The sequence below is a fragment of the Doryrhamphus excisus genome, chromosome 1 (assembly GCF_030265055.1).
Source record: "Doryrhamphus excisus isolate RoL2022-K1 chromosome 1, RoL_Dexc_1.0, whole genome shotgun sequence".
In the NCBI taxonomy this organism is placed as follows: Eukaryota; Metazoa; Chordata; class Actinopteri; order Syngnathiformes; family Syngnathidae; genus Doryrhamphus; species Doryrhamphus excisus.
In genome coordinates, this window is record NC_080466.1 from 5,322,717 (window position 1) to 5,347,981 (window position 25,265).

General features: G+C 43.6%; 1 protein-coding gene across 2 annotated transcripts; it reads right to left on the reverse strand.

Annotated features, from left to right (window-relative positions):
• Positions 1-1,159: 1,159 nt before the first annotated feature.
• Positions 1,160-13,834, reverse strand: si:dkey-117m1.4 (uncharacterized protein DDB_G0284459). 2 transcript variants are annotated; one of them, XM_058089796.1, is made up of 9 exons: positions 13,683-13,834; positions 8,175-8,269; positions 7,795-7,876; positions 6,797-7,160; positions 5,770-5,841; positions 4,199-5,217; positions 3,199-4,025; positions 2,873-3,112; positions 1,160-2,779 (listed from the first exon to the last, which is right to left on the reverse strand). In XM_058089796.1, exons 1-9 carry the CDS (start codon positions 13,775-13,777, stop codon positions 2,532-2,534), a joined length of 3,042 nt encoding a protein of 1,013 aa, XP_057945779.1. In that variant the 5' UTR covers positions 13,778-13,834; the 3' UTR covers positions 1,160-2,531. The 2 variants fall into 2 exon arrangements, with proteins under 2 accessions (XP_057945779.1, XP_057945772.1); XM_058089789.1 differs by having other exon boundaries at positions 1,161-2,779; positions 3,199-4,028.
• Positions 13,835-25,265: the final 11,431 nt, after the last annotated feature.

Here is a 25,265-nt window from a genome sequence, read left to right on the forward strand (position 1 = left end):
TCCTCCCACATTCCAAAAACATGCTAGGTTAATGGTTGTTTGTCTATATGTGCCCTGTGATTGGCTGGCGAACCTCTGTATTTTTTTTTGTTGCTGGAATTTTCATCATTACTACAGTCTGTACTTTTGGGTCTGCCATGTCTGGTCCGCATCCATGTAATCCAACTCATGACGAGGTCATGCTCATTTAGGGCATAGGCATGCAGTGAAAATGACTATGACGTCAAGTGTACCTCCTGAACCAGAACTGGTTGCTTCTGGTCTATGAGGCAACATTACACTTCCATCTTGTGGCCATATGGAGACTTGCATGCAAGGTCAGTCCAGTGTTCCCTTGTTCACCATGATTCCCATAATTGCTTGCACTAGGTGAAATACAACTCTTTAAAGTCTATCAATGGTAAATGCACAAAGAGCTATGAGTAACATGTTTTTCAGCTTCTGGTCATGTTTAATTATCACCATTTCGTGGAGGAAATGGGAGACTAACAGTGGAATAAGGGTGGGGTGGTGCTGGGAGGTACAGTGAAAGAGAGCCAGAATGGTGGAGTGTGTGGCCAGGGAATTGTGGGGCTGTTCAGTCCGACAGTGAAGAGGACGAATTTAGTGGTTTTAGTTCCTATAGGAGGAGGATGAGGACAACAATGCATTTTCCGGTAGGCTACTACCCAGCCATTTACTGTACAATGCACTTTTCGGCACTATCCATCCATCCATTTTTTGTACTACTTATCACAGAGCTCAACCAGCACATCATGAATGTAACTCTGACACAGAGAACAACAACTTCAAAAAGGTATGTGGTTGTTTTCACTTGCTAAACTTGCTAAACTTGCCCTTTTGAATTGAATATCTAGTCAATTATACTATATTATATATATATTCATTCATTCATTTTCTACCGCTTATCCTCACGAGGGTCGCGGGGGTTGCTGGAGCCTATCCCAGCTGTCTTCGGGCGAGAGGCGGGGTACACCCTGGACTGGTGGCAGCCAATCACAGGGCACATATAGACAAACAACCATTCACACTCACATTCATACCTATGGACAATTTGCAGTCGCCAATTAACCTAGCATGTTTTTGGAATGTGGGAGGAAACCGGAATACCCGGCGAAAACGCATGCATGCACGGGGAGAACATGCAAACTCTACACAGAGATGACGGTAATCAGTTTGCGACCACAGGTGAGAAAGCTTTGACCCACCCCTGACGGTGTCCAATGACCAGAAATGGCAACAAAGGGAATCTAAGTCTGAGTATTAAACCCACTGTGAATAAATCACAACACAAAATGTATCACTTTTTGTTTTATAAGACTTATAAAAAAAGAAAAAACATAACACTAACCAAGGCAAGTCAAACATTGTGTTTTTTCTCTTTGTTTCTCTGAGAAGTATTTACAAAACAAGATTATGTACAGATAGTTAGAACTCACACATGGAGAAGGCTACATATAGTCTACGATTTTGTATGATAATATATTTGTTATGTACAATGTAACTGGCGAGGCTAGAGCAAGAACGTTCCATTAGCTTCAAGTATCCATCTTGCGTTTTCACAGAAATTGTTGCATGATTGTTCAATAGATTCTTCGCCGACGTGATAAAATGCTAATTATGTGGTGTAGCTGAAAAAGTGTTCAGTGTGGCTGAAAAAGGGACGACTCCAACTCACTGGAGAAGACAACACTGACATTGCAACAAACACGGAAAAAAAAACATAGAACAATCACTTTTTCAGATATTGTAACAGCCCACTTTTGAAGTAACTTAACACCAGCACGAGTCTCCTATTTACATTTAAAGTGATATCCAGCTTACAGGGCTATCGCACTGAAAAAAGTCCAACCCAGAAAAGTTGAGAGGATTCCGTTCTTTGTAGAGACCCTAACTCAACCCTTTAGGGATACAAATTGAACACCTTTAACATTCTGATGACATTTAACACGGTCACAGAAAATCTACAACTTCTACTCTTTGGAATTGCCTCCACTGGGATGTTCTCTTGAAGGAAAACTAAACTAGACTCAAAGAGGAGCTGAGTGATCACCTAGTACCGTAACTTAAGACAAAAGCTAAAATGGAGGTCAACTGCCTCAATTGATGAACTAGTGTTTTTGGATTCATCTACCTTCTTCTGCCTCTCTGGAATTTTTAAGTCGATGGCGAGTAGATGGAAAAGTAGTCCTTGTCACATCTCCAGGTGCATGAACCAGTAATGCTACTTCATAATGTTCGTACAACAACACTGTATGGATTAAATGCAGCACAAAGTTCACAAGTTTCAGTTCAGAGAGGAGACGTCCAGACACAACACAGCGAAAGCTGAGGTTCAGTGACGTGTACTCTCAAGACCACGAGAAAAGTAAAAAAAAAAAAAAAAAAAGAAAAGTGTTCTTGAAGAGGCTCATACGTAAAATGCCATCTACTTAGAAGTCATCGCAACAAAGTGAAATTAGGACTGTGAAATTTTAACCAGGTACCATTTTGAGATTTTACACCGTGTCGGACTCCGTCGCCGTCCGATTTCAGCACACAGTGAGGGGTTCGCTTTCACGCCGCTGATTCTTCTTCAACAGTTGGATGCGATTGTGGCAGTAAAATTTAATGGCCCGCCAGTCCCGCTGGTTGTTGACCAGCAGAGGGCACTTTTGCAAGCAACGCTCGCAGTCGGCCTTGGCCGGCACGCGGAGCTCGTTGATGTTTTGCGTCAAGTGCTCCTCGACTGCTGCTCGCTCGGCTTCTGACCATGGACGCTTCAGGACGCCACGTTTACCTGGGAGTAGAGCGTATAGTAGAGCGTATATTGCGAGGATTGCGAGCAAAATATTATGAATAACTTTTGCAAAGTTGTAAAATAATATAGTACCTGAGCCTCGCCTGCGGTTAATAGGTGGAGGAGGAGGAGGCGGTGGAGGCTGAGGAGGTGCCTGGCTGTTCTTCAGTTTCTTGGGTCGTCCCACCCGGCCATTGTTCTTGCCTTTCCTGACGTACAGCAGGGTCGGTGGAGGTTTTGGCACGGGGGAAACGGCAGGGGACTCTGGCTTCTCCTTGTGCTCCCCTTCAGATTCTCCCTCCGAGTAAGAGTCAGCAGAGTTTCCTGACATAACTGTGAAAGGTTGATGGAGAAAAGAAAAGGCAGAAGTGAATGAGTGTGTTTTTGGGGAGAATTCTAACACTGTCTGTCCATCTCACCGTCGAGTTCCAAGCAGATGTGGTTCAGGCTCATCCCTCTGAACAGCACTCCATCTCTCTCGCCACACAGCACGACACGGCCGACTCTTCCCATCAGGCCAGGATCTTGACCAATGCCGGCACAGTTCTGCGTTACATGGTACTCCTTCTCCAGGAAATGCTCCAGCCTTTCCACCGCGCCGCCCTCCAACTGACCCGGCTCCTCTCCCTCTCCGAGAAGCAGCAGTTGGGTCAAAATAGCGACCTGGCGTCGGACCCTCGTCTGGGTGAGGGCTCTGGGATTGCGGGTGCCGCTGGAGCGGGCCAGGCTGCGGAGAAGGTCGGTGCCTCTTAGGGGCGTTGCGGGGGAGTGGTAAGGTCTGGCAAAAACGTAAGGGTTAGCCGGGTCCACGCCCACGTCCTGCCGCGTCTGCAGGAGGAGCTCCAGGCAGGGCTCGCAGTGAGGGGGGAGAATGAGAGGCTGGATGCGTCCCCGCTTGCCTTGGACGCCAACACGAGGGAGGTGGGGAAGCACCAGCCGCTCAAAGGGGGACAAGGAGGCCTCCAGCGGGGTGAGAGCCGGAGGAGCACCGGGTGGGACGGGAACAGGGCACTGCGGAGTGACGCGTGCTCTGTACTCAGTGATGGACAACTTCGATACCTCGCACTCCCGCCGTCGGTTGTACAGGATCAGGAGCGCCAGGCTGGAGTGGCAAAGGAGGCGCCAGGCCTCGGCGGACTGCAGCTGGCGAGATAGCGACAGGAAGGCCGAGTGCTGCAGCCGGCGGAGGTACAGTACCAGGGACGATAAAGATGACAGGAGTGGTAGCATGTGGTGACGCCCGGAACTGCTGGAGGAGCAGGCAAAGTGACAACATATGACTTGTCTTTCAACATTTTTTGACTAATAGGGCAAAGTTAACCACTAAATATCATCATTTATTAATTTAATAATTTTTGAAAAAGCAGGCATGACTGTATTGACAATAAACAGCTACAAACAGTCTTAAAAAAGACTTACCTGAGAGAGTCTTTTTCCTTATCCTCTGTACCACTTTCATCATCCACATCCATCACACCATTTTCGTCCTCTTCCTCCTCATCTTCTTCCTCCTCTTTGTCATCATCGTCTTTTCTCTGCTGCATCTCTTTGGACAACTTATTTCTGAAGGACTGAGCGCCCCTGATCTCATCCTCCTCCTCTTTGGCCCTCTTTACCTCCATTACCTCCACAACTTCATCCACCTCTTCCTCCTGTCGCTCTCTCTTTAGCCTCCTTGTGCCGCCTTTCTTGGGCGGTGTCACAGCCACAGGGGGCGGGCTCCTCTTCAGTACTGACACGGGCACTGCGTTCTGTCCTCGCGGCGGCGTGAGCGAAGGTGAGGTGGAGCTCGATTGTTTGGTTGCTGTGGCAGGAGGCGGGGACATGGAGAGGTCCTGAACGCCACTCTGTTCCATTTGGTTTGTCGCCTGTGAAGACTTTGAGTTGTGTTGAGTGTTCACCGAGACCGGGTTTGTGTTGTGCGTCTGAGTGTAACGCTCGACGAGGGCGGAGCACACATCCGGCTGGTGGGAGTGATGTTTGTCTAAGTGGCGGCCCAATGAACGGAAGTGGCGTCCGCAGTAGTCACATGTTTGGCGCATGGCGTCTATGGACACCGCTCCTCTCGGGCTATTTGTGTTCACGTTGCCTGAGGTGTTGGGGCTGAGCGGAGCAGGAGCTTTGAACACAGGTTTTGTGGAGATGGAGCTGGGAGGAGAGGATGAGGGAGGGTGGGATGAAGGGAGAGGACGGCTGGAGGACGCAGGCGGTGTCCGATTGGGAGTCTTTTTCTTCGAAGGGGTGCCACGACGCTTCCTACGGCGACGTGAAATGCGTCCGCGAGAGCTAGTATTGTCCTCATCTCCTGCATCGGAGTCAGTGCCGTCAGAATGGGAGATTGGGGAGGAGGAGGGGGAGAGGGACCAAGATGGGGTGACAAAGTCTTGATGTGGTCGTTGTTTCTGTTGTTGGGTGGTTAGCGACACGGGCTCGTCCTCCTGAGAACAGACAGAGATACGTGATAGCACACAAATGTGAAAGCTCTGAACCATATTTAAAATAGTTGAAAAAAATAAATAAATATATATATATATATATAAGGGGGGGGGGGCGGCACGGCGGTCGAGTGGTTAGCGCGCAGACCTCACACCTAGGAAACCAGGGTTCAATTCCACCCTCGGCCATCTCTGTGTGGAGTTTGCATGTTCTCCCCGTGCATGCATAGGTTTTCTCCGGGTACTCCGGTTTCCTCCCACATTCCAAAAACATGCTAGGTTAATTGGTGACTCCAAATTGTCCATAGGTATGAATGTGAGTGTGAATGGTTGTTTGTCTATATGTGCCCTGTGATTGGCTGCCACCAGTCCAGGGTGTACCCCGCCTCTCGCCCGAAGACAGCTGGGATAGGCTCCAGCAACCCCCGCGACCCTCGTGAGGATAAGCGGTAGAAAATGAATGAATGAATATATATATAATATAGTATAATTGACTAGATATTCAATTCAAAAGGGCAAGTTTAGCAAGTTTAGCAAGTGAAAACAACCACATACCTTTTTGAAGTTGTTGTTCTCTGTGTCAGAGTTACATTCATGATGTGCTGCAGACATGGAACCACGGAAACCCTGAAGTACACAAAGTAGATACATTAACACAGATGTGCAATAATTATTATTAACATCTGTCATTGCAATCACCCTCGGCTGATAGATCATATTTCTTTCAAGATTTCTTTCTTGACATAATATTGACAATTAAGGTGTGTTTTTTTTAAAGAAATAGTGTGCTCCCTCTTAACCTTTGAAGTCAGGCTCTCAATTTACTACTGAATGTAAATGCAGTCATAAGAAAATTGATCTAATAGGATCCATTAAAGGAACAGATGTCACCTACTAACCATGGTTACAGTTGCTTAAGCACTATAGGTAGGTGCTGGAGCTCAGCCATTACCATGGTAACCCCATGCCCCAGCTTTATGTGTGTGTGTGTGTGTCTCTGTGTGTGTGTGCATACACCAGTGTGTTAGACATGAGCAGCAACGTGCAAATACACCTGTGGTTGCCTGCTTGGGGGGGGGATCACACACATCAGGTTAACTCTTTATGGTAACGTATGTTCAGCACATAATCCAGAGCTTTTTCCAGATTTTTCCAGGATGCCACAGATTTCATCACAGTAGTGTTTTTGACATTTGTATCTCCCAGCTAAAAAAAAAAATGAATGCATTCAGGTTGCAAGTGGAAATGTGCAAAATTTAGGCATTTTGTGAATTCATGTTGAAGTAGAAAAGACGTAAGAGGAAAGGGGCAAAAGTTAAACCCCTTGAATAGCATTAAGGCTTTGGGGGAGAAGAGCGTTAAGCGTGAGCAGCACGAGTTGTTCCCATTTAGGCAAACCACAATGTCCCATGGATGATATTATTGTGGTCTTTTAAATTAAGAGGGTTGATGTATCACAAGGCAATTTTGAATTTGAGCAAGAAGCTACTCTTTTTTTTTGTTCTGAAGAATGTTCATGAAAAAAACATTGAAGCAGACTTTAACAGACTTGTATAAAGTCATTATTAAAAAAAGCACTGACCAAGTTCTCTCCCCACTCTGTCAGGCTGTAGTCCACAGTGATCTCCTCCCCCTTGGTGATGTCTCGGATGGCGATGACCACCAGTCGCACCTGGCTGCCACAGTGAACCTCTCTGATGCGACAGTTTGGGGAAGGTGGGAAGGAGCTGCTTGCCGGGGCGGGAGCAGAGGCTACTGGGGCAGCGGGTGCTGTAGATGCGGGTGTCAGAGAGGGGGCTGCTTGAGTTAAGGTGGCTGCGTTAGTGGCTGGGGCAGGCGCTGGGGTCGGAGTTCGAGATGAGGAGGTTGCCAGTGTGGGGGCTGAGCTGGAGCTGGTGGCTTTGGATGGGTGGGGGATTTTGTCCTGTGTCTTCTCTGATGGAGCGCTTGGAAGAAAAAGCATCAGAGGTTTACAATTTCTCACAAGCTGAACACAGTTAAACGGACCCATATTATGATTTTAAGTAATTTGATTCCATCCTTTTGGTGTGAACTGTGTGTGTGCCCGTTAAAATGCCGCTTTACTTCCTGGATCAATGAATGAATTTCAATGGGAAAGCTGCAAGTGCTCCAAAACTGCACCAAACATCCACCCATCCAAACTTTTTCTATGCCGCTTATCACCCACTAGGAATGCTGGAGCCTATCCCAGCAGTCTTCACCCTGGACCGTTCGCCAGCCAATCACAGGGCACATATAGACAAACAACTATTAATTTAAATTTTACACCTCAAAAGGCTAAACCATTCAGCTACACAAATAAACATTTATTTAGTGACATAAAAACGACCAAGACAACCAAAACAGAAACACGGTCGCTGTCGCCATGCCTCAGAAAAGTGCGCAACTTTTCTTTTCTCAATTCTTTATTACAAATACGAATTAGTCAGAATGGTACAATCTTGATCACACAACATTTTTATATGATGCGATGGCGACATTGACAAAAAACAAACCGTTAATAGTAGACTATTCTCACAGCGCCAATGGGTATTGTTAAATCATTGCAACTCCACTCACCAGTTGCTTGGGGAGGGTTCTGTGCTGCAGAGAGGCCCGTCCAGTGCGGGACGCTTACTCTCTGCTGCTTCCTTGCGATCACCTGAGAGAACAACAGCTTTCCTTATAAAAGGATTACAAGTAACCACACACACGCATGTCCACACACACACACACACACCGGTCATGCCTCTCCTTTTCTTCTACATCACATGCACAGCTGCACATATGTACGCAATCTCACACACACACACGCACACAGAAGTAGGTCACACTCAATTGCACAAGCCCCGCCTCTATAACAACCTCACTGACAGATGCGCACACACACACACACACACATACTATATAAAAAGCTGTTGATGACAACAGAAATATGGCATTTGAAATATAACACACACCTCTGCAAAATGTGTGCTCAAGGTTGTTCTCCTCCTCGGTGGCCGTAACAAAGACTTTCACCGGTGTCCCTTTCCGTTTCCTTCCACAGCCGCGTCTGGAGAGAACACACACACACACACACATGCAATTATCACTTAATCAATGGGCTTACTGGCCAAACTTCACATCAATCAGGTCAGTGATTGATCAATAAGATGATGACCACCTCATACATCGATACAATCTGTCTTTGGCCAGCTCATAGAAGCTAACAAAATGCAAAAAAAACAGTAACGAAGGCACAGCAAATATACAATAAGACTGCTCCTTCGTCAACATGAGAAATGGTTGTTTTGTCTTAGCCAGAAATCCACCTTTTCTTTAGAATCTTGAAACAGAGACTTAAGCTTAGCATTAAGCAGAGATCTACCTGGAAGATGTCAGCACAAAGGCCATTACAACTAACCTTTATTGGACTGCAAAAGATATATCCTATTTTGTATTTAATTACCTTAAAAATTCTAGCAGTGGTATAAAAAGAAATACAGATATACAAGTCATCAAGCAAGCAAGCAAGCAAGGATCCTATATTTCTGTTGTTTTGCTGTCAGTGTGTGTACATTTTTTTACATCACACTGTTTTACTTGCGTGACATTGAAGGCTCTTTAAAGTAGGCCATAAGAAGATCGTGCTTTGGATTCATTACTGTCTGTTAATGTCTGCGTGGGTGTGTGTGCATGTGTGTTGCAGACATACAAGGAAAGAAGAAAAAGGACAACAAAAAACTATGAGTTGTGAAGGAGGAAATGGCTTATAATGAAATAATAAGAAAGCACAATGTAGACAGAGAAGAAAAAGACAGTCAATCCGCACAGATATCAAGCAGAGCCACTGTCTTTGTATTGATCCATCCCACTCCACTCCCATCCGGACTCTTGGTATTGTGTGTGTGTGTGAGTGTGTGTGTGTGAGTGTGTGTGCACGCGTGTTTGCTCCTGTGCAAGAACTGACCACACAATGCGAGTAGCATCTTTCTACTGCCCCCTCAGGCAGGCAGTAAGATCGCTACTAGGTTTTGCTCATATAACCTGTCCAAGTCAATCAAAAAGAGAGTGGATATATAAAATAAAGGATATATGGTAAGCTAAATCTAACACAGCCACCAAAAGAAAAATCTAACGAATCAGAGGGTACTCGGATATACATTTTCTTCATTAAAAACACATGCCAAAAACAATCCAATGTAGATGAACATATACAACATTTCATGGTTATGAATACACTTACATTAATTTAAAACAAAACTCGCATGAGAACTAGTGATCAATATTGGATATTGATCGGATGATATCAACAGAAAACAAATATTGGATTATAGCCGGATTATGTGGCACTCCGGTACAAGCAATCAATTCCACTTCTATCCAGCAATGCCCAGATAGAGCCCAAGTGATTACAACAACAGCATGTGCCAACGTGTAAACAAAGGAGATAGTATATTTTGTCCGTAAAAGTCAGAGAAGCACGCAAACGATGTTGCAGCTGAGTGCAAAACTTACACAAGTGCACAAGAACCGGGTTAGTTTAATACAGCCGACCTCATTGTATTTAATGCAGCAAGGGAAACTCTCAAAAGGACGACAGAAAAGTCATTAGTTAAAAGAGAAAAAACCTGATGGTGAATAACGTCCATTTCAAATAGCTAACTGACCTGGAACCTCCCTACATCCTGATATCAAACTGATATCAGTATCGGACGATATTCAAGACTGCAATATCGGTATCTGTATCATGACGTAGTTGTATTGGTACACGCAACAATCAATGTTACAACTTTTTCTCCTAAAATTGTGCGGCATTAATCCAGTTTTGGAATAGGTGCAGATTCTGCAAAATCTAAAATGTTTTCTGTATTGTGTGGAGCTGCTCTATAGGAGTCCACAGCTCAATACAAAGGGTCGAAAAATTAGCATAATAGATCCCCTTTAAAGCATAAAACGGAAACCAAACATACAGTATGCCATTAAGAAAACCATTCAAACTTGTGAACGTAGTATTCTGCATTGGTCAGTAGGTGTCAGTAATTGTTTGGTGCCACCATGGGCCCCCCAAACTCGTGCAGGTCCTGCTCTGATCTGGCAACACAGCTACCAATAAAGAGGATTAGTCTACCTGATGCTGAACTATCTGCAAGGGATGAATCTCACGACCTGATGTTGGACATAGTTGGTGGAAGAGGTGGCAGAAGAACAAAAAACGAGTTTAGCCAACAAGCAAAGGGCAATATTTACTGATATACTATTTGCTAGTGATCTAATACTGTTTAATTCGGCATGTTCTAAAAGATGCTAACATGCAGATTATTTTGTAGCAACTGCAAATACATTTGAACATTTTTTCAATTAGTAATATATTAATTGTCATGACAATGACAGTTACAGAGGTGATCATCAATTAATCCGATCCTGATCCAAACTGTTTCTGTACTCCACAGTATGTTTTTTCACCGTGACCAGCAGAGGGAGACACTGATAATCACTTCCTGTCACCTGTAGAATAACAAAGTACAGAGTGGGGCTGAACTATACTCTGCAGTATAGTAGATTCTATGAGTTTCTGGAAACTTTGTTGTGTTTTAACACTATGTTGCCCCCCCCCCCCCCCCTTCACTGTCATCTTCATCTGTGGTTCTTTCTTTCTTATGTCCTTGTACATTGGGCTCCCTTCTCTTCAACCTAACACACACACACACATCCACACTCAAGACTCTCACGTGCATGAGCACATACACAGCTCAAAGTCCACATGTGCGCGCACACTAACACACACACACACACACACACAACACACACAGAGAAACAATCCCCTCCCCCTCTCTGGCCCACACACACACACACACATACACACACAAACACACACACTGACACACACACACACACTCACACACCCCTCCCTTTCAGGCTTACAGGCACGCAAACACACACACGCACGCACACATCCTCTCTCTAGCCAAGCTTGCATGCACGCACACACACCCTCCCCCTTCACTAAAGCTCACAAACACACACACACACACACACTTGCTCTCCCCTCTCTCTCTCTCTCTCTCAAATAACCAAACCCACAGTCTCATGTTCCATCTCTGACACACACACACACGCACAATTTATTCCTCACAAACACACAATGGCCAGCATAAACACAACATTCAGTTATGCACTTATATGAATACTGCTGTGATAAATTGTGTACTTTGTGTTCATTAATGCACATTATTCATTTTCCTCTCCCACACACACACACACACACACACAAGACTTGAGGATACATCACACAACCTCTTGTCACGCAACTGCCCGCTACACATATGTCTCCACACACTATAAAACACACACAGATCCTCAATAATAAAACAGACACACTCATTCTCATAGATACCACACATACACACACACAACTTTAGCTGTTTTGAGCATGCGTACACGCACCAGTGCATGCACACAAACACAAGCACACACACACACACACACTGTCCTTTCCTCTTTCATAAACAAAGTAGATGCATAAACACTGTCTCCTTCCCTTGGTAAGACACACACTACCACACACACACTGCCCTTGTCTAGGAGAGGCACACACACACGCAAACCCTGTGACTGCCCCCCACCCCACCCCCATACACACCTCCTTTTCTTACTGACTGCAGAACAAACACGCAGCACACACACACACACACACACCTCCAACCAGAACAAACAGACATAGAAAAGATGCACACACAGAAACACACACAGAGCATATGCACTAGCTAAAAGCCCTCTTTTTCAGTTTCCAAGACACACACACACACACACACACCCTTCCCTTCAGAAGCTTGCACGCACACAAGACACACACACACACGCACCACGTCACACACCCTCCCTTCTCTTTTCCTCTGAAACACACACACACACACATTCACACGGTACTCTCACTACAACACACACACACACACATCCTCCATCTTCTCTGTAAGACACACACACTTGTCTTGTGTGCGCATCACAAACACACACTCTTAAAGCCAAACGCACACTCTTCAGGTAGCACTTTTTGTATTGTTTGATACAACACATATGTATGTAACAGGTACGCACTCTCGACTGATAACACGGCAATTGATTATCAACTCCACAGTGACACACACACACACACACACAGCCTCCCCCACTCAAACACACATGTACGTGCAAACACACGCTCCCCTCCCCTTCACAGTGCCTCTAACACACTTCCCCTCTTTCTGTCTCTCTCACACACACACACACCAACACACACTTTATACATACTCTGTCACACGCACATGCAGACACACACGGCCTTCGCGGTCACATCATCATCTCAACCTTCTGATAAACGGCACCTTTAAACTGCTGCACACACAAACACATTTGCTCACAAACTACACAAAACTACATTTGCTCAATAACACATACACACACATGCATACACACACTCCTTGAACACTGCTCACCCTCCCCATCTCTTTCTCTCATACACACACACACACACACACATACACACACTTGTGTCTGTCTCTGTCACGCACACACTCGCTCCCCCTCCCATCCTTTACACACACTCCCTCCTCCTTCCTCTGCTCACGCTCACACACACACACACAGACACACACACACACAGGCACAACACTCCCCTCCCCCTCACACACACACACACACACATATTTCCATCACTTCAGAGGACATCACATTGACATGCATTTGTGCAAGCACCACTCAGCCTCGACTTGCTTGACCTTTGACCTTTCCCAAATGTAATAATTACAGTCTTCAACTTCAGATATAATCATCGTCATGGCAACTTGTTCTTGGATCCAAAAAAAAGGAACACGGGGCCCTGTTGATGCGTAAACATGTCCCCATAACATAAGGACACACACACACACACACACACACACACATGGGCTGGCAGGGAGGGGGGGAGAGAGCGTGAGAGAGAAAGGAGCAGCTATGTGTGTTTGCGTGCATATGTGTGTGTGTGTGTGTGTGTGTGTGTGTCTCTCTCTCTCACACACACACACACACAAAAAAAACTATAATGACAAACATTTCTACAACTTTTTGTTAAGTTAAAAATGGTGACAAACTTCCAGAATGTTTATTTCTTTACACTTGACGTTTTGACCCCCCCTCCCCAAACTTTGCCTTTAAGTAACCCAGTGGACCTGTTTTGGATGTGTAGCGTTTACTTTTGTTTTTAAACGGACTCAAAAGGTGAATTGAATGTAACACGCGCGCACACACGCCTCCTAGATGATGGTGCGTTTAGTTCGTCGTTAAAAGACACAAAGAGACACGTTTTCCCTTGGATTTTGTATGTTTACGTTGTCCCAAGTAAGTATGTTTACAACTTGTCATAAGGGGTACACAGGCGCGCGCGCACACCCACCCGGGTCTGCCTGTCATTGGCGAGCTAAACACACTAACTATGTTTGCCTTACAAAAGTATTAAATGGCCGACTCACCCCCGCAACGGTTGCGCTGCTTTGAATCCCTCGCTGTCCCTGTCATAGCCGTGGCTCTCCCGGTACTCGTAGAACGACCGTTCGGTCTCCGCCATGTTCGCGGCACCACTTGCTCTCAGCCTCTCTCGTCGCTCTTGAGCCTCTCGGCTGGCTCACACCAAGGTTATCACAGACGCTACCACTGTCACGGAGCAGAGGGGGGTGACCAAATAGGTCAGTACTCGACAAAAAGGGTTAACTGTAGTATATCCTTACTGCTCAATATGATACAAAATGACTCACTGAAAGTAACCTTAGCAGCACATTTCAGAGGCAAACGGTGATGTCGTGTGTTAAATACGAATTCATTCGAAGGTCTACGTCACCCTCATGAAGGAATGGACGCGCTCACAAAGCATCACAGCTTACGAGCGATCATGAGAATGTATACACTTAAATGAATTAACTAGATACGTCGCTATCTAGTTTTAAATGTAAACATGATCAAATACACTGGGGAACAGTTATCTTTTTGGTTTGTTTTATTTATTAAATCAACAGGTTACTCCCCATCATTTGGTCATCGAGATCCACTACTAAAGACTATCCCCCAGTTGATTCAAAAATGAGTGTTAACATCACATAACTATTCTGTACTATACTATGTTACATACATCCATGTGGCTACATAAAAGGGGTTGTCTGCCATTGTTAGGTACTGCAATGGGGGCACTGGTGTTGAAAGTACTACAGGTATATATCCTTCCTCCTGCTCAGAGCATGCAAGCCACACCCCACGTAACACACACACATACACACATTCAGGAAAATGCTATAGTAATTCCTGTAAAAACTTTAGTGCTTTTGGTTATTATCAAGAAAGACATGGAAGTTGCTAAATATAGCTCTTAAATTAAACTCTTATGAGCTATTTTTGTTATCATGATATTTGTCCAAACAAATGTACCTTTAGTTGTACCAAGCATTAAAATGGATCAATAAACTGAAGAAACAAGAAACAAGGTGAAAATACGATTAAAAGATTATATATTTTAAAACCAAACGATTTGATACAATGTACAAACAATACGTTTCGATACGATTTGATTGTATGGTTAACATTTGTTACATCATTAAATAATGAAGCCAATTCCATACAATTGGCATTCTAACAGTATTGTCAAATGTGTAAAAGACCACAACATATTTCCAAATATGCTGTAAGGCAGTGGCGTCATTAGGCCTATTTTAGTGGGGTTAATATTAATAGGCTAATTGATAATATAATAATTATTATTATATAATTGATCACTTTCCACTGGACAGAATGGTTGCAGAGCTTGAGCAGCGTTTTTGCAGAGTAGATTGTGTGTACTTTTGTAAATTGCAAAAAACAATTGAGTATCTCTACTAAATCTGTCCAAAAGTGGGAAAGTTATATTCCAGTTCTTGTTTGTTATTTGGATTTTTTTTTTTAAATGTCTACTACATTCATTCATATCCTGTACATCTCCAGGGGTTAAGTCCCCCACTGTCCTCAGAACCTAGTGATGCCGCTGCTTTAAGGTGTTCACAAATGAAGTCAAAAGACGTTGCAAACTTTAGATTTTTGTTTTGCTGATGTGTTGAAAATCTTTTGCGGTGACTAGCTAGCTACTATTTACAACCATTCTTGTTTTCAGGCATGCTAAGCTCTGTTACTTTTTGTGTTGATCTCGGATATATAATCCTCCATACAGGCAGTAAAATTCATTAAATTCAGCCTGTCCACAGTGAATGTTAACCTCCGCTAAGGCGTTTCTGTTCTTATTTTTCATGGCCAATATTGCTCGGCATAGCTGAGCCATTTCTCGTGTCCAGCTTGACCTTAGGATCTCATCCCTGCTATTTGCTGGGGGTGTCACAGACTGAAACGTGACAATACTGTATTTCTTGTGTAATAGAAAAGCTGTCTTGTGAGGAACATGACAGCCAGAAGCAGACTGTCACAGAAGCAAACAGAAGCCAGAAGCAGACTGCGGGCTATGGCATCGCTACTGTGAATAATACACGTAATACGGAAGTGGCAGCCTGTGAGACAGAACCGCACATTTAGTTCTTTGTGCACGCTGTAAACCTTGCTGGCCTTGTGTTTCCCGCGCGTCACTCGTTTGCTTTGGTGATTGAGACGTGAGACGCTTTTTTTCATTATTTGTTTTCAGAACAGTTACCATCGTGTTAACGTCCAAGCAGAAGCTGCAGTAAGTTTACACTTGATCAAACTTACTTCAGACTTGTCAGATGAAAACACCGTTGGACTTCAAAACATGCAATATTAGCTTTTATTTTGGAAATGGTACTCAATTCAATGGTACTTCCTGTATCAACACACTAAGCATCATGGGAACTGTGGTTCTTTTAGTGTAAACATCAAGTTAAACTCCTGCAATCTAATTTAACATGTGTCTTTCTTTACACAACTACACACCAATATAAATGATTAGGAGTAGCAGGTACAAGTAACTACCCTCATTTTAAATTTTATAATTTTTTCTTTTTGTTTTAATTTGGGTAAAAAAGTGTTAAAAGCGCCATGCCTAGGTCATGCATGCAAAGTTGTAAAGCATTTCAAAATGTACCTGCAATGTTTTGTGATTCAAATAAAATAAAGTCTGATTATACAATTCTACGTATATTTTGTAATTGTTGTTTTTTTGCAAGTAATATTAAAATATTGTCTAATTTTTGTGATATTGCGTATCGTCCCGTCTTGTGAGTGAGTGTATCGTGACAGCCGTACTATTTGTAGATGATGTTGTGGTCCTGATGGTCTCATCAGGCTGTGACCTTCAGTGTTTACTGGGTCGGTTTGCAGCTGAGTGTGAAACTTCTGGGATGAGACTCAGCACCTCCAAATATGAGACCATGGTTCACAGTCACTCTCAACAACCCCTTGGGTTGAGAGCGAGGTCTTGCCCCAAGTGGAAGAGTTCAAGTACCTCGGGATCTTGTTCAGGGGAGAGAGAAAACGGTCTACACAGTCTATACAGTTGCTGTTGTAAAGCATGCTAGGTTAATTGGTGACTCCAAATTGTCCATAGGTATGAATGTGAGTGTGAATGGTTGTTTGTCTATATGTGCCCTGTGATTGGCTGGCGACCAGTCCAGGGTGTACTTCTCCTCTTGCCCAAAGACAGCTGGTGAAGGCTCCAGCATGCCTGTGTGAGGATAAACGGTACAGAAAATGGATGGATGGATTTCCAACTCATTCTTTCTTCAATGGCTGATATAATATTCCACGAATAACCTCTTCTGATTGCTACCTGTTTTGATGGACACAAAATGCTCATAATCCTCTGGGTTGGAGTCTTCAGTGTTATGAAGTGATGGTCTTTATGACTACCACTTCATAACAAATGCTGCATTGCTGTAACTTTCAGAACCTTCACTTTATGACGTTGAATAACTGCAACATTCATGACCACCACTTCATAACTCGTATGTTAAAAATGCTCCTTAAAATATTAGCTTGTGCATTTAACCAAGGTTACATGGTGGTGAGCAGGTTACAGTATTTGCATTAGTTGTTATGGGAAAATTGTTTGGAAATCTGAAGTAATCACATTAGATCTAAGAGGTTCCACTATATTACGGATTCTAGTTGATCCATGCATCCATTTTCTATACCGCTTACCCTCACAAGGGTTGCGGACATTGCTGGAGCCTATCCCAGCTGTCTTTTGGGCGAGAGGTTCAGGGTACATACTGGACTGATTGCCAGCCAATCGTAGGGCACATGTCAATCATTCATTCATTCATTCATTTTCTACCGCTTTTTCCTCACGAGGGTCGCGGCAGTGCTGGAGCCTATCCCAGCTGTCTTTTGGGCGAGAGGTTCAGGGTACACACTGGACTGGTTGCCAGCCAATCGCAGGGCACATGTCAATCATTCAAAAACAACCATTCATACACACATTCATACCTATGGACAATTTGGAGTCGCCAATTAACCTAGCATGTTTTTGGAATGTGGGAGGAAACCGGAGTACCTGGAGAAAACCCACTCATGGGAATCGAACCCAATCCAATTCTAGTTGATTTCATCCCCCTTTTGGGTATGGGTGAACTGTATGTTCTTCCACAAAAATGTAACTTTTAGCTAACATGTGAACAGGATACTGTCAGATATTCCCATTCCGCCCTGAATTTTTTTTTACCTATTTTCGGGACCCCGGTCAGTCATGGGCCCTGACTTTCACCTTAAGGCACCCTGCATATGAAGCTCCAGAATATGTTCGAATGAGGAACCACTTGATGAATGTGGTCTGACAAGTATTAATGGAAGAGATGTGACTGGATGGTGCTGGATGCATTGAATTGGAATACTAGTGTGTTTGCATGAAGACTTCACCAGGTCTACATATACATGCACTATCTGTGTGTATGTGTGTGTGTATGTGCACGTATACAGTCCAGTATAGAGCACCAACACAACATTTCAATTTCACATTGACACACACGTGCTCTCCCAGTCACACACTGCAAACACCATTTGCACAGAAGACAAACACACACAAGCACGTGCAAGTGGCACACATTAGCAACACACTATTGCAGACTCTCTGACACACACACACACACACACACATACTGACGCACACACACACACTGCATTCATTTCCCTTTCATTCAGCACAGGCACATATTGTGCTGCTGTAACCCCCCCATACACACACACACACACACACACGCACACACACTTGCAGAGCTCCCAGTTCTCTCCACACACACACACACACACACACACACCCCTCCCCCCATCTCTGTCAGGCACACACACACACACACGGACACAAACACACATTCATGCACACACCCTCCTACGCAGGCACACACACACACACACACACACACACATGCACCCTTCCCCCACTGTTTCTCACAGTCACACACACACACACATCCTCTCTCACTTTTTTCTTTACTTGCTCTCCCTTTCGCTGTCTCCCTCTCTCTCTCACACACACACAAGCACACACACACACACTTACACACACACACTTGCACACACATTCACATGCACGCACACACTTGTTCACACACACACAAACCATCCTCCTCCTTCTGTCTGTCTGTCTGCCTGTCTCTCTCTATCGCTCACACGCACACACACACACACACACACACTTTCCTGCCCTCTCTCTATCTGACACACATACACCCACAACACACACTGACATGCGCACAAGCACAGTGACACACACCCATTTTCTCTCTCAACCAGTAACACACACACACACAAGCACACACACACACCCTCCCTCTTCCACAGGCATTCTGATTGCCACTCCTTTCCTAACAACCACACATACACACACAACAGTAAAGATGCAGTAACACACAAACACATCTCAACAAACACACAGGACTCTGTTGGTATCTTGTCACCTCAACTTCAGAATACGGTCTTTTTCTAAGCTAGTCCATCATACATGCCCCGCCCCTTTCTCTCAACCATACATCTTGCCTTTTCTCCCATTGGAGTCATGCGCATTCGCTGTATTGCACCTATAAAATCACCCCACACACACAAACACCGTGGGACACAAGAGGCCGCTCAAATCATAGCATTGGCATGTATTTATTTCCAAGCCAATCTACAATAAACCAAAAATACCCAAACTTTGTATTCACAGGATATTTTGTGATATACATTGGATTTGCTGTAGAAGGTAAATCAGTAGACTATGTATGTTAGTTAGCAGGCTACTTCCTGGTTCGTGGTGGGTGGTGCCATTAGGAGTCTGGAGATCTGAACATCTTTTTTTTTAAAAATACCATTTACATCGTATTTTTATGCAGATCGTCACCAAAATCTTTCTTTACCTAACCCATCATGCGTACTGCTATTCATGTAATTCAAACAATATGAGCCAGTGGAGACCCAAGACCTCTGCACAGCACTGTTTTATATGCAGTATACATACAAATCAAATTACCAAAACCCTGGAACTGTGGGGTTTTCAAAGTGTGAGGTGGACCTCCCCTAGGAGAAGATTGAAGCAAAACATTTTTCAAATTTGCAAAGGACAGGTGACACTTATGTTTGAAGGATTTTTCGTTCATATAGTGATTGAGAATGACCAGAAATTATTGATGAGTGGGAGGGGGGTGTCCCCCAACCAAGTTATATTCTCTGACATTGACAGGCTCACATTTGACACACTTTGAAAACCCCAACTGTAAGTGTTTTTAAATAAAAAACAAATAACATGAATATGACGCAGGTATTGTCAAAGCATTATGGGTAACTACTCCACGAGTTTACCATCAAGGATAGGCATTTGTTCTGAACTCGTGTTTCAATGCCAGAATGTCAAGGCTTTAGTTTCTGTCATGTTCATTAACCGGCAAACTGGGTTACTGAAAGAACAGTGCCTCTGCTGGTTGCAGCCAAGCAGTGCACAGTGTTACACTAGCGTGGCTTGCAGCTTCACAGCAGGAAGTGAGCGGAATATAGTTTCTAAGAGGCAGCAATACCCAAACCAAGCCATAAAGCAACTTGATAATTTAAAATAACTTTACAATCAATATAAATGTGTAAAATATAATGCCCATCCATAATTCACATATTATCTCACTTTGGTGTATTTTATGTTTTATCACTGCATGAGCATCAAATTCCCCAACTTAGAGGATCCCTTTATGAATAATGACATCATTCCTGCCAACATTATGGATAAAAAAGGGTAAATCAAACAATTCTGACGAGTGGAAGTGTTGATGACTATGAACTAAATCTCTCTGTACTTTTAAATATCTGTCTAAATATAGCATTAGATGAAATTACATTGATTAAACTGCATTCATTTTCTACCACTTATCCTCACAAGGGTTGCGGGGTGTGCTGGAGCCTATCCCAGCTGTCTTTGGGCGAGAGGCGGGGTACACCCTGGAATGGTTGCCAGCCAATCACAGGGCACATATAGACAAACGTTCATACCTATGGACAATTTGGAGTCGCCAATTAACCTAGCATGTTTTTGGAATGTGGGAGGAAACCTGGAGAAAACCCACGCATGCACGGGTAGAACATGCAAACTCCACACAGAGATCGCCAAGGGTGGAATTGAACTGGTCTCCTAGCTGTAATGCCTGCGCGCTAACCACTCTGTCGCCGTGCAGCCCTAAAGTGTATTCATCTACCAATATTGCTGTAATTTGCAGTGCTACAGAATTGCATTACATAAGTTATTTTTTGGTCATCCAATAAACAAAATATTGTTAAAATAATGCTCTTGAATAATGATTGTGCAAGTGTACCGAATGGTGTGGCAATTCTTTCCAAAACCATAAGGACAGGTGACAAACTACATTCAGTCAACAAACAGTAGTAATTGTGTACCAAGAAATCAAGAAAAGTCATATTTTTGTGAAGTCAGTAGAGCAGACAGCTACAATCAGAGGCAAATGGCACACATTAACTGCATGGCCATGTCGGTATTTGAACTCAACACATTCAAATACCACAACATGAATCAATTAAACATGAACTAACGTTAAAAAGTTGTGTACATTCAGACCAACAGGCGACATACAAGACCTGTAAGTAAGTAAATAAAGACCTCTAGATAGAAAAGTACAAATATTGCTTTAAATAAGCTGAATCATTAATAATAATCAGGCTGTCCAACAGAGATGATTTTGCCTCTTCTCTACATCAAAATTCAGTCCCCATGGATAACAATTCAAAGACAGTAATACCCTCATGTCAACACCAGAGGGCGCTGTTGCTCCCCCATAAGCACTCCCCAGATGATCATGTCTTTGGAATGATTTATATAACCAGTGTTCAACACTTTATGAGCAATACAGCGCAATCATAACCTGGAGTAAATCTTTTCAAAATGAGTCTCGTGCTGCTAAAAGAAATACAAGAGGGACTTCATAATTCAATTGATCTTTTGCATCCTGTCCCAAGACATGATTTAGAACCGTATTATTTAGTTAAGTCGTGTTTCCACCAAGCAGTACAGTATCATTGGATAACAGTTGGTGTACAAATGGAACAAAAGGGTACTAAAAAATGCAAATGTCTGGATTGTGCATTTCTTAGAATACCTTTCAATTAAAAAAAATCAATAAAGTACATTGAAAGGAACCGAAACGTGCTGCTGGGTGGAAGCGAGGCTTAACAACTTGCGTACCCTGTAACCACTCTCCTCACCATTACTCCACTTCATCTCCTTGTGCTCCTGCTACTCCTAAAGCGTGTGTTCCTCGCTCGCTCCTTGGGCAGAGTATGCAAGATGGCGATGGCCGTCTTGGCCCAGTAGTCCACCTCTTTGAATACGCGGAGTACCCGCACCTTCAGCTCAAAAAGACTCACGTTGTCGAGCTAAGGGATGAGAAGACACCATCACTACCTCCATCATCATCTATTCAACTCTTCATTGCAGAGTATCTCCCAAAAAGTGAGCACACCCTCTTCATATTTCAGCAAGCATTTTATTCTCAATGAACCACAGCTCCTCAGTACTAGCGGTAGTCATGCAGCTCCACGCTATCACGCTTGACACAATTATGTTGCTACTCGCTTGTGTTGCCAGCTATTTAGACAATAATGGATGTGCGTTGTGTCCTATTTAGGGGTGTCGCAAGATCTTGAAGTCCTTTACGGACATTATAAACCTTGCAATCCTTCTCGCACTTGGTCACAAGCGATCATTACTCGATATAACAGTCTGACTCACAGTGTCATTAGATAGAGAACACTAAAATCATCACACAGCAACTTAAATCTAAAATGTAGGTAAGAAATATACAATACAAGTATCAATACAAGTTTACAATAAAACAACAACAACTATTTAACTACTTCCCATCATGCATTTCTTGGTCATGGCTGCTGGGGGGCGCTGCAATGATTCATCCAGCTGCCTCTGAGCTCATCTTGAACGAGCCGTCGTTTCCTTGCTGACTCGCGAGCGTCACAGTATTTAAACGATTAATAGTACAGTAAACCTCGGATATATCGGATTCAATTGTTCCCACTGGTTTTGTCCGATATAAGCGAAATCCGTTATATGCGTATACCGGAAAATGTCCGTTTTACGCATATATCGGATTTATATCCGGTATATGCGTAAATCGGATTTGATCCGTTATAAAAAGGCACTTCCTTGACTATGTTTCCAATGTACCGGGACGCGCAGGCAATGCTGCAAACGCTGCAAATGACGTCGTATAGCGGCCTGTCACGATTCGGCGAATCGGAGCGCCACGATGCGGCCATCCGATATATGCAAGGGAAATTTAATGGAAATGCATTGGAACGGGACTGGAGATTTTGTCCGAAATAGGTGAAATCCGTTATAAAAAATCCGATATATGCAATGAATTTTTATTGGAAATGCATTACAGAAAAATTTGTTCTTTTTTATCTGTCCGTTGTGAGCGAATTTCCAATATATCCGAGTCCGATATATCCGAGGTTTACTGTAGTTCTGAAGTCGCAGGGGTCAACGTGTTTTTTTTTTATCTGCTACATAAGCAGCAGAAATTATGGTACTTAAGATTTGTCATATCAACACACGATTAAATCAATTATAGTAATAACATCTCTTTTGGAACTACTTCCTGGTACGTGCTCTAGGCTAAGATTGTAGTTCTTTTAGCGTAAACATAAAGCTAATGTACTGTAATCTATTTTACATAACCACACATCATCATATATGATTAGTAGTAGCAGCTCCAACTACTGTCATTATTTTATTATTATTATTATTATTTTGACTTTTAGAATTTGTGGAAATAAGCACAACAGTGCTTTTATGTCCTACAGGTGTGACTCAATTAAATTAGTCATTTTCAATTGTGCATAAATCTAACTGAAGGTTAGTTTCTATGGTTGCTGAAATGTGAGTGGTGGTCTCACTTTGGTGGGATCGTGTACACACGTATTGGCTTACCTCCAAGTTGTCACTCAAACTGGGTGTCACCGCAGCCGGGCTGTCCGCAGCTTTGACGAGCTCTCCGACACAGGCGATGAGATGCGAGAGCCTCTCCTTCACCATCTTCCTCAGACTCTCGTACTCGCCCATACCATTGCCCAGCTCCTCGTCCTCTTTGGCGATGGCTCTCTCCATCAGGCTTCGACACTGAAGCAGGGCCACATGGAGGCTCCACAGCTTGTCTCGGGTGTCCAGCTGGGAGGAAGGAGCGGGGACCGATACCAGACGGCTGTCCCCCGCTATGACATCAGCAGGTAGGGTCTCCTTCTTTCTCTTCAGTGGGGGAGAAACACAGCTGAGAATTAGACAAAATTCTAGTGACATGTTTATTATTATTGTGGTTGTTGCAAGTACATAAACACACATCAACACAGTATGCAGTTCCGTTTTATACCTCATACTTTACCCAAAATAAGCCTTCACGATTATTCTAAATGTGTGTATCTTCTCAAATAGTGGAGGCTTTCATTTTAATGCAGACCTACCAACATGTACACATTTATTGTACTGAACATGAAATTTGACTCTTGAATACGCTTGTATGCTATCCATTTTGTTGCATGTACAGTACAGATAAATGAATAAATATGTTGAGTTTCTCTCGTATTTAAAATGGGGGGAGGTGAAAAAACTTCACCTGCCATACCTGAAAAGAATATAGACATAAATAATGTCTAAAAGTCATTAAATTAAACAGAGAATGTTTATGCTTGTCAAAGATCATCAATATGACAGGAGAGCTCCTGTTTTTAAGAACCTACGGCAAAAAACGCGAGTCAAACATCCTCTGTATGCAGTGTTCCCGCAGGACTACAATCTGTTGTGGCAACAGCGGCTTGTCTATGATGCATTTGAAAAAGTTATAAAACATGAAAGGCAAAACATATATACAAATAAACATTATCATACATTCTATAATGCTTATCCTCACGAGGGTCACAGGCGTGCTGGAGCCTATCCCAGCTGTCTTTGGGCAAGAGGCGGGGTAAACCTAGAACTGGTCGCCAGCCAATCATAGGGCACATATAGACAAACAACCATTCACACTCACATTCATACCTATGGACAATTTGGAGTCACCAATTTGGAGTCACCAATTAATTTTTGGAATGTGGGAGGAGACCGGAATACCCGGGGAAAACCCACACACTCACAGGGAGAACATGCAAACTCCACACAGAGATGCCCGAGAGGGGAATCGAACCAGGGTCTCCTAGCTGTGTGGCCGGCTCGCCCAGTTAAGATTGTATTGTTACTTAAACAACTATTTTTTCCTATTGGTAAATTGCTTCCAAATGAAAGGATGCATTGAATACAGTTCGGATCCTATAGGAATGAAGTGGGCAAGGTTACATGCCAGGCCGCTCCCTTGCTCCAAGCGTGACTATTCCATGCGTGAGTTGGAGGGATGAGGCAATACTGGCAGGAAACCAATATTTTTTTTTTTGGATTAATGGGAAGTCATCACACTCAAAAAAGAAAGGACGTGCTGGAAGGTAGATGAACCCTTCATGCCCAGGCACTGATGAGCTTGTAACAGGAAGTAAAAAAAAAACCACACACATACCTACTAACTCTTATCGCTGCACAGCATGCATCCTTGCACTCTACT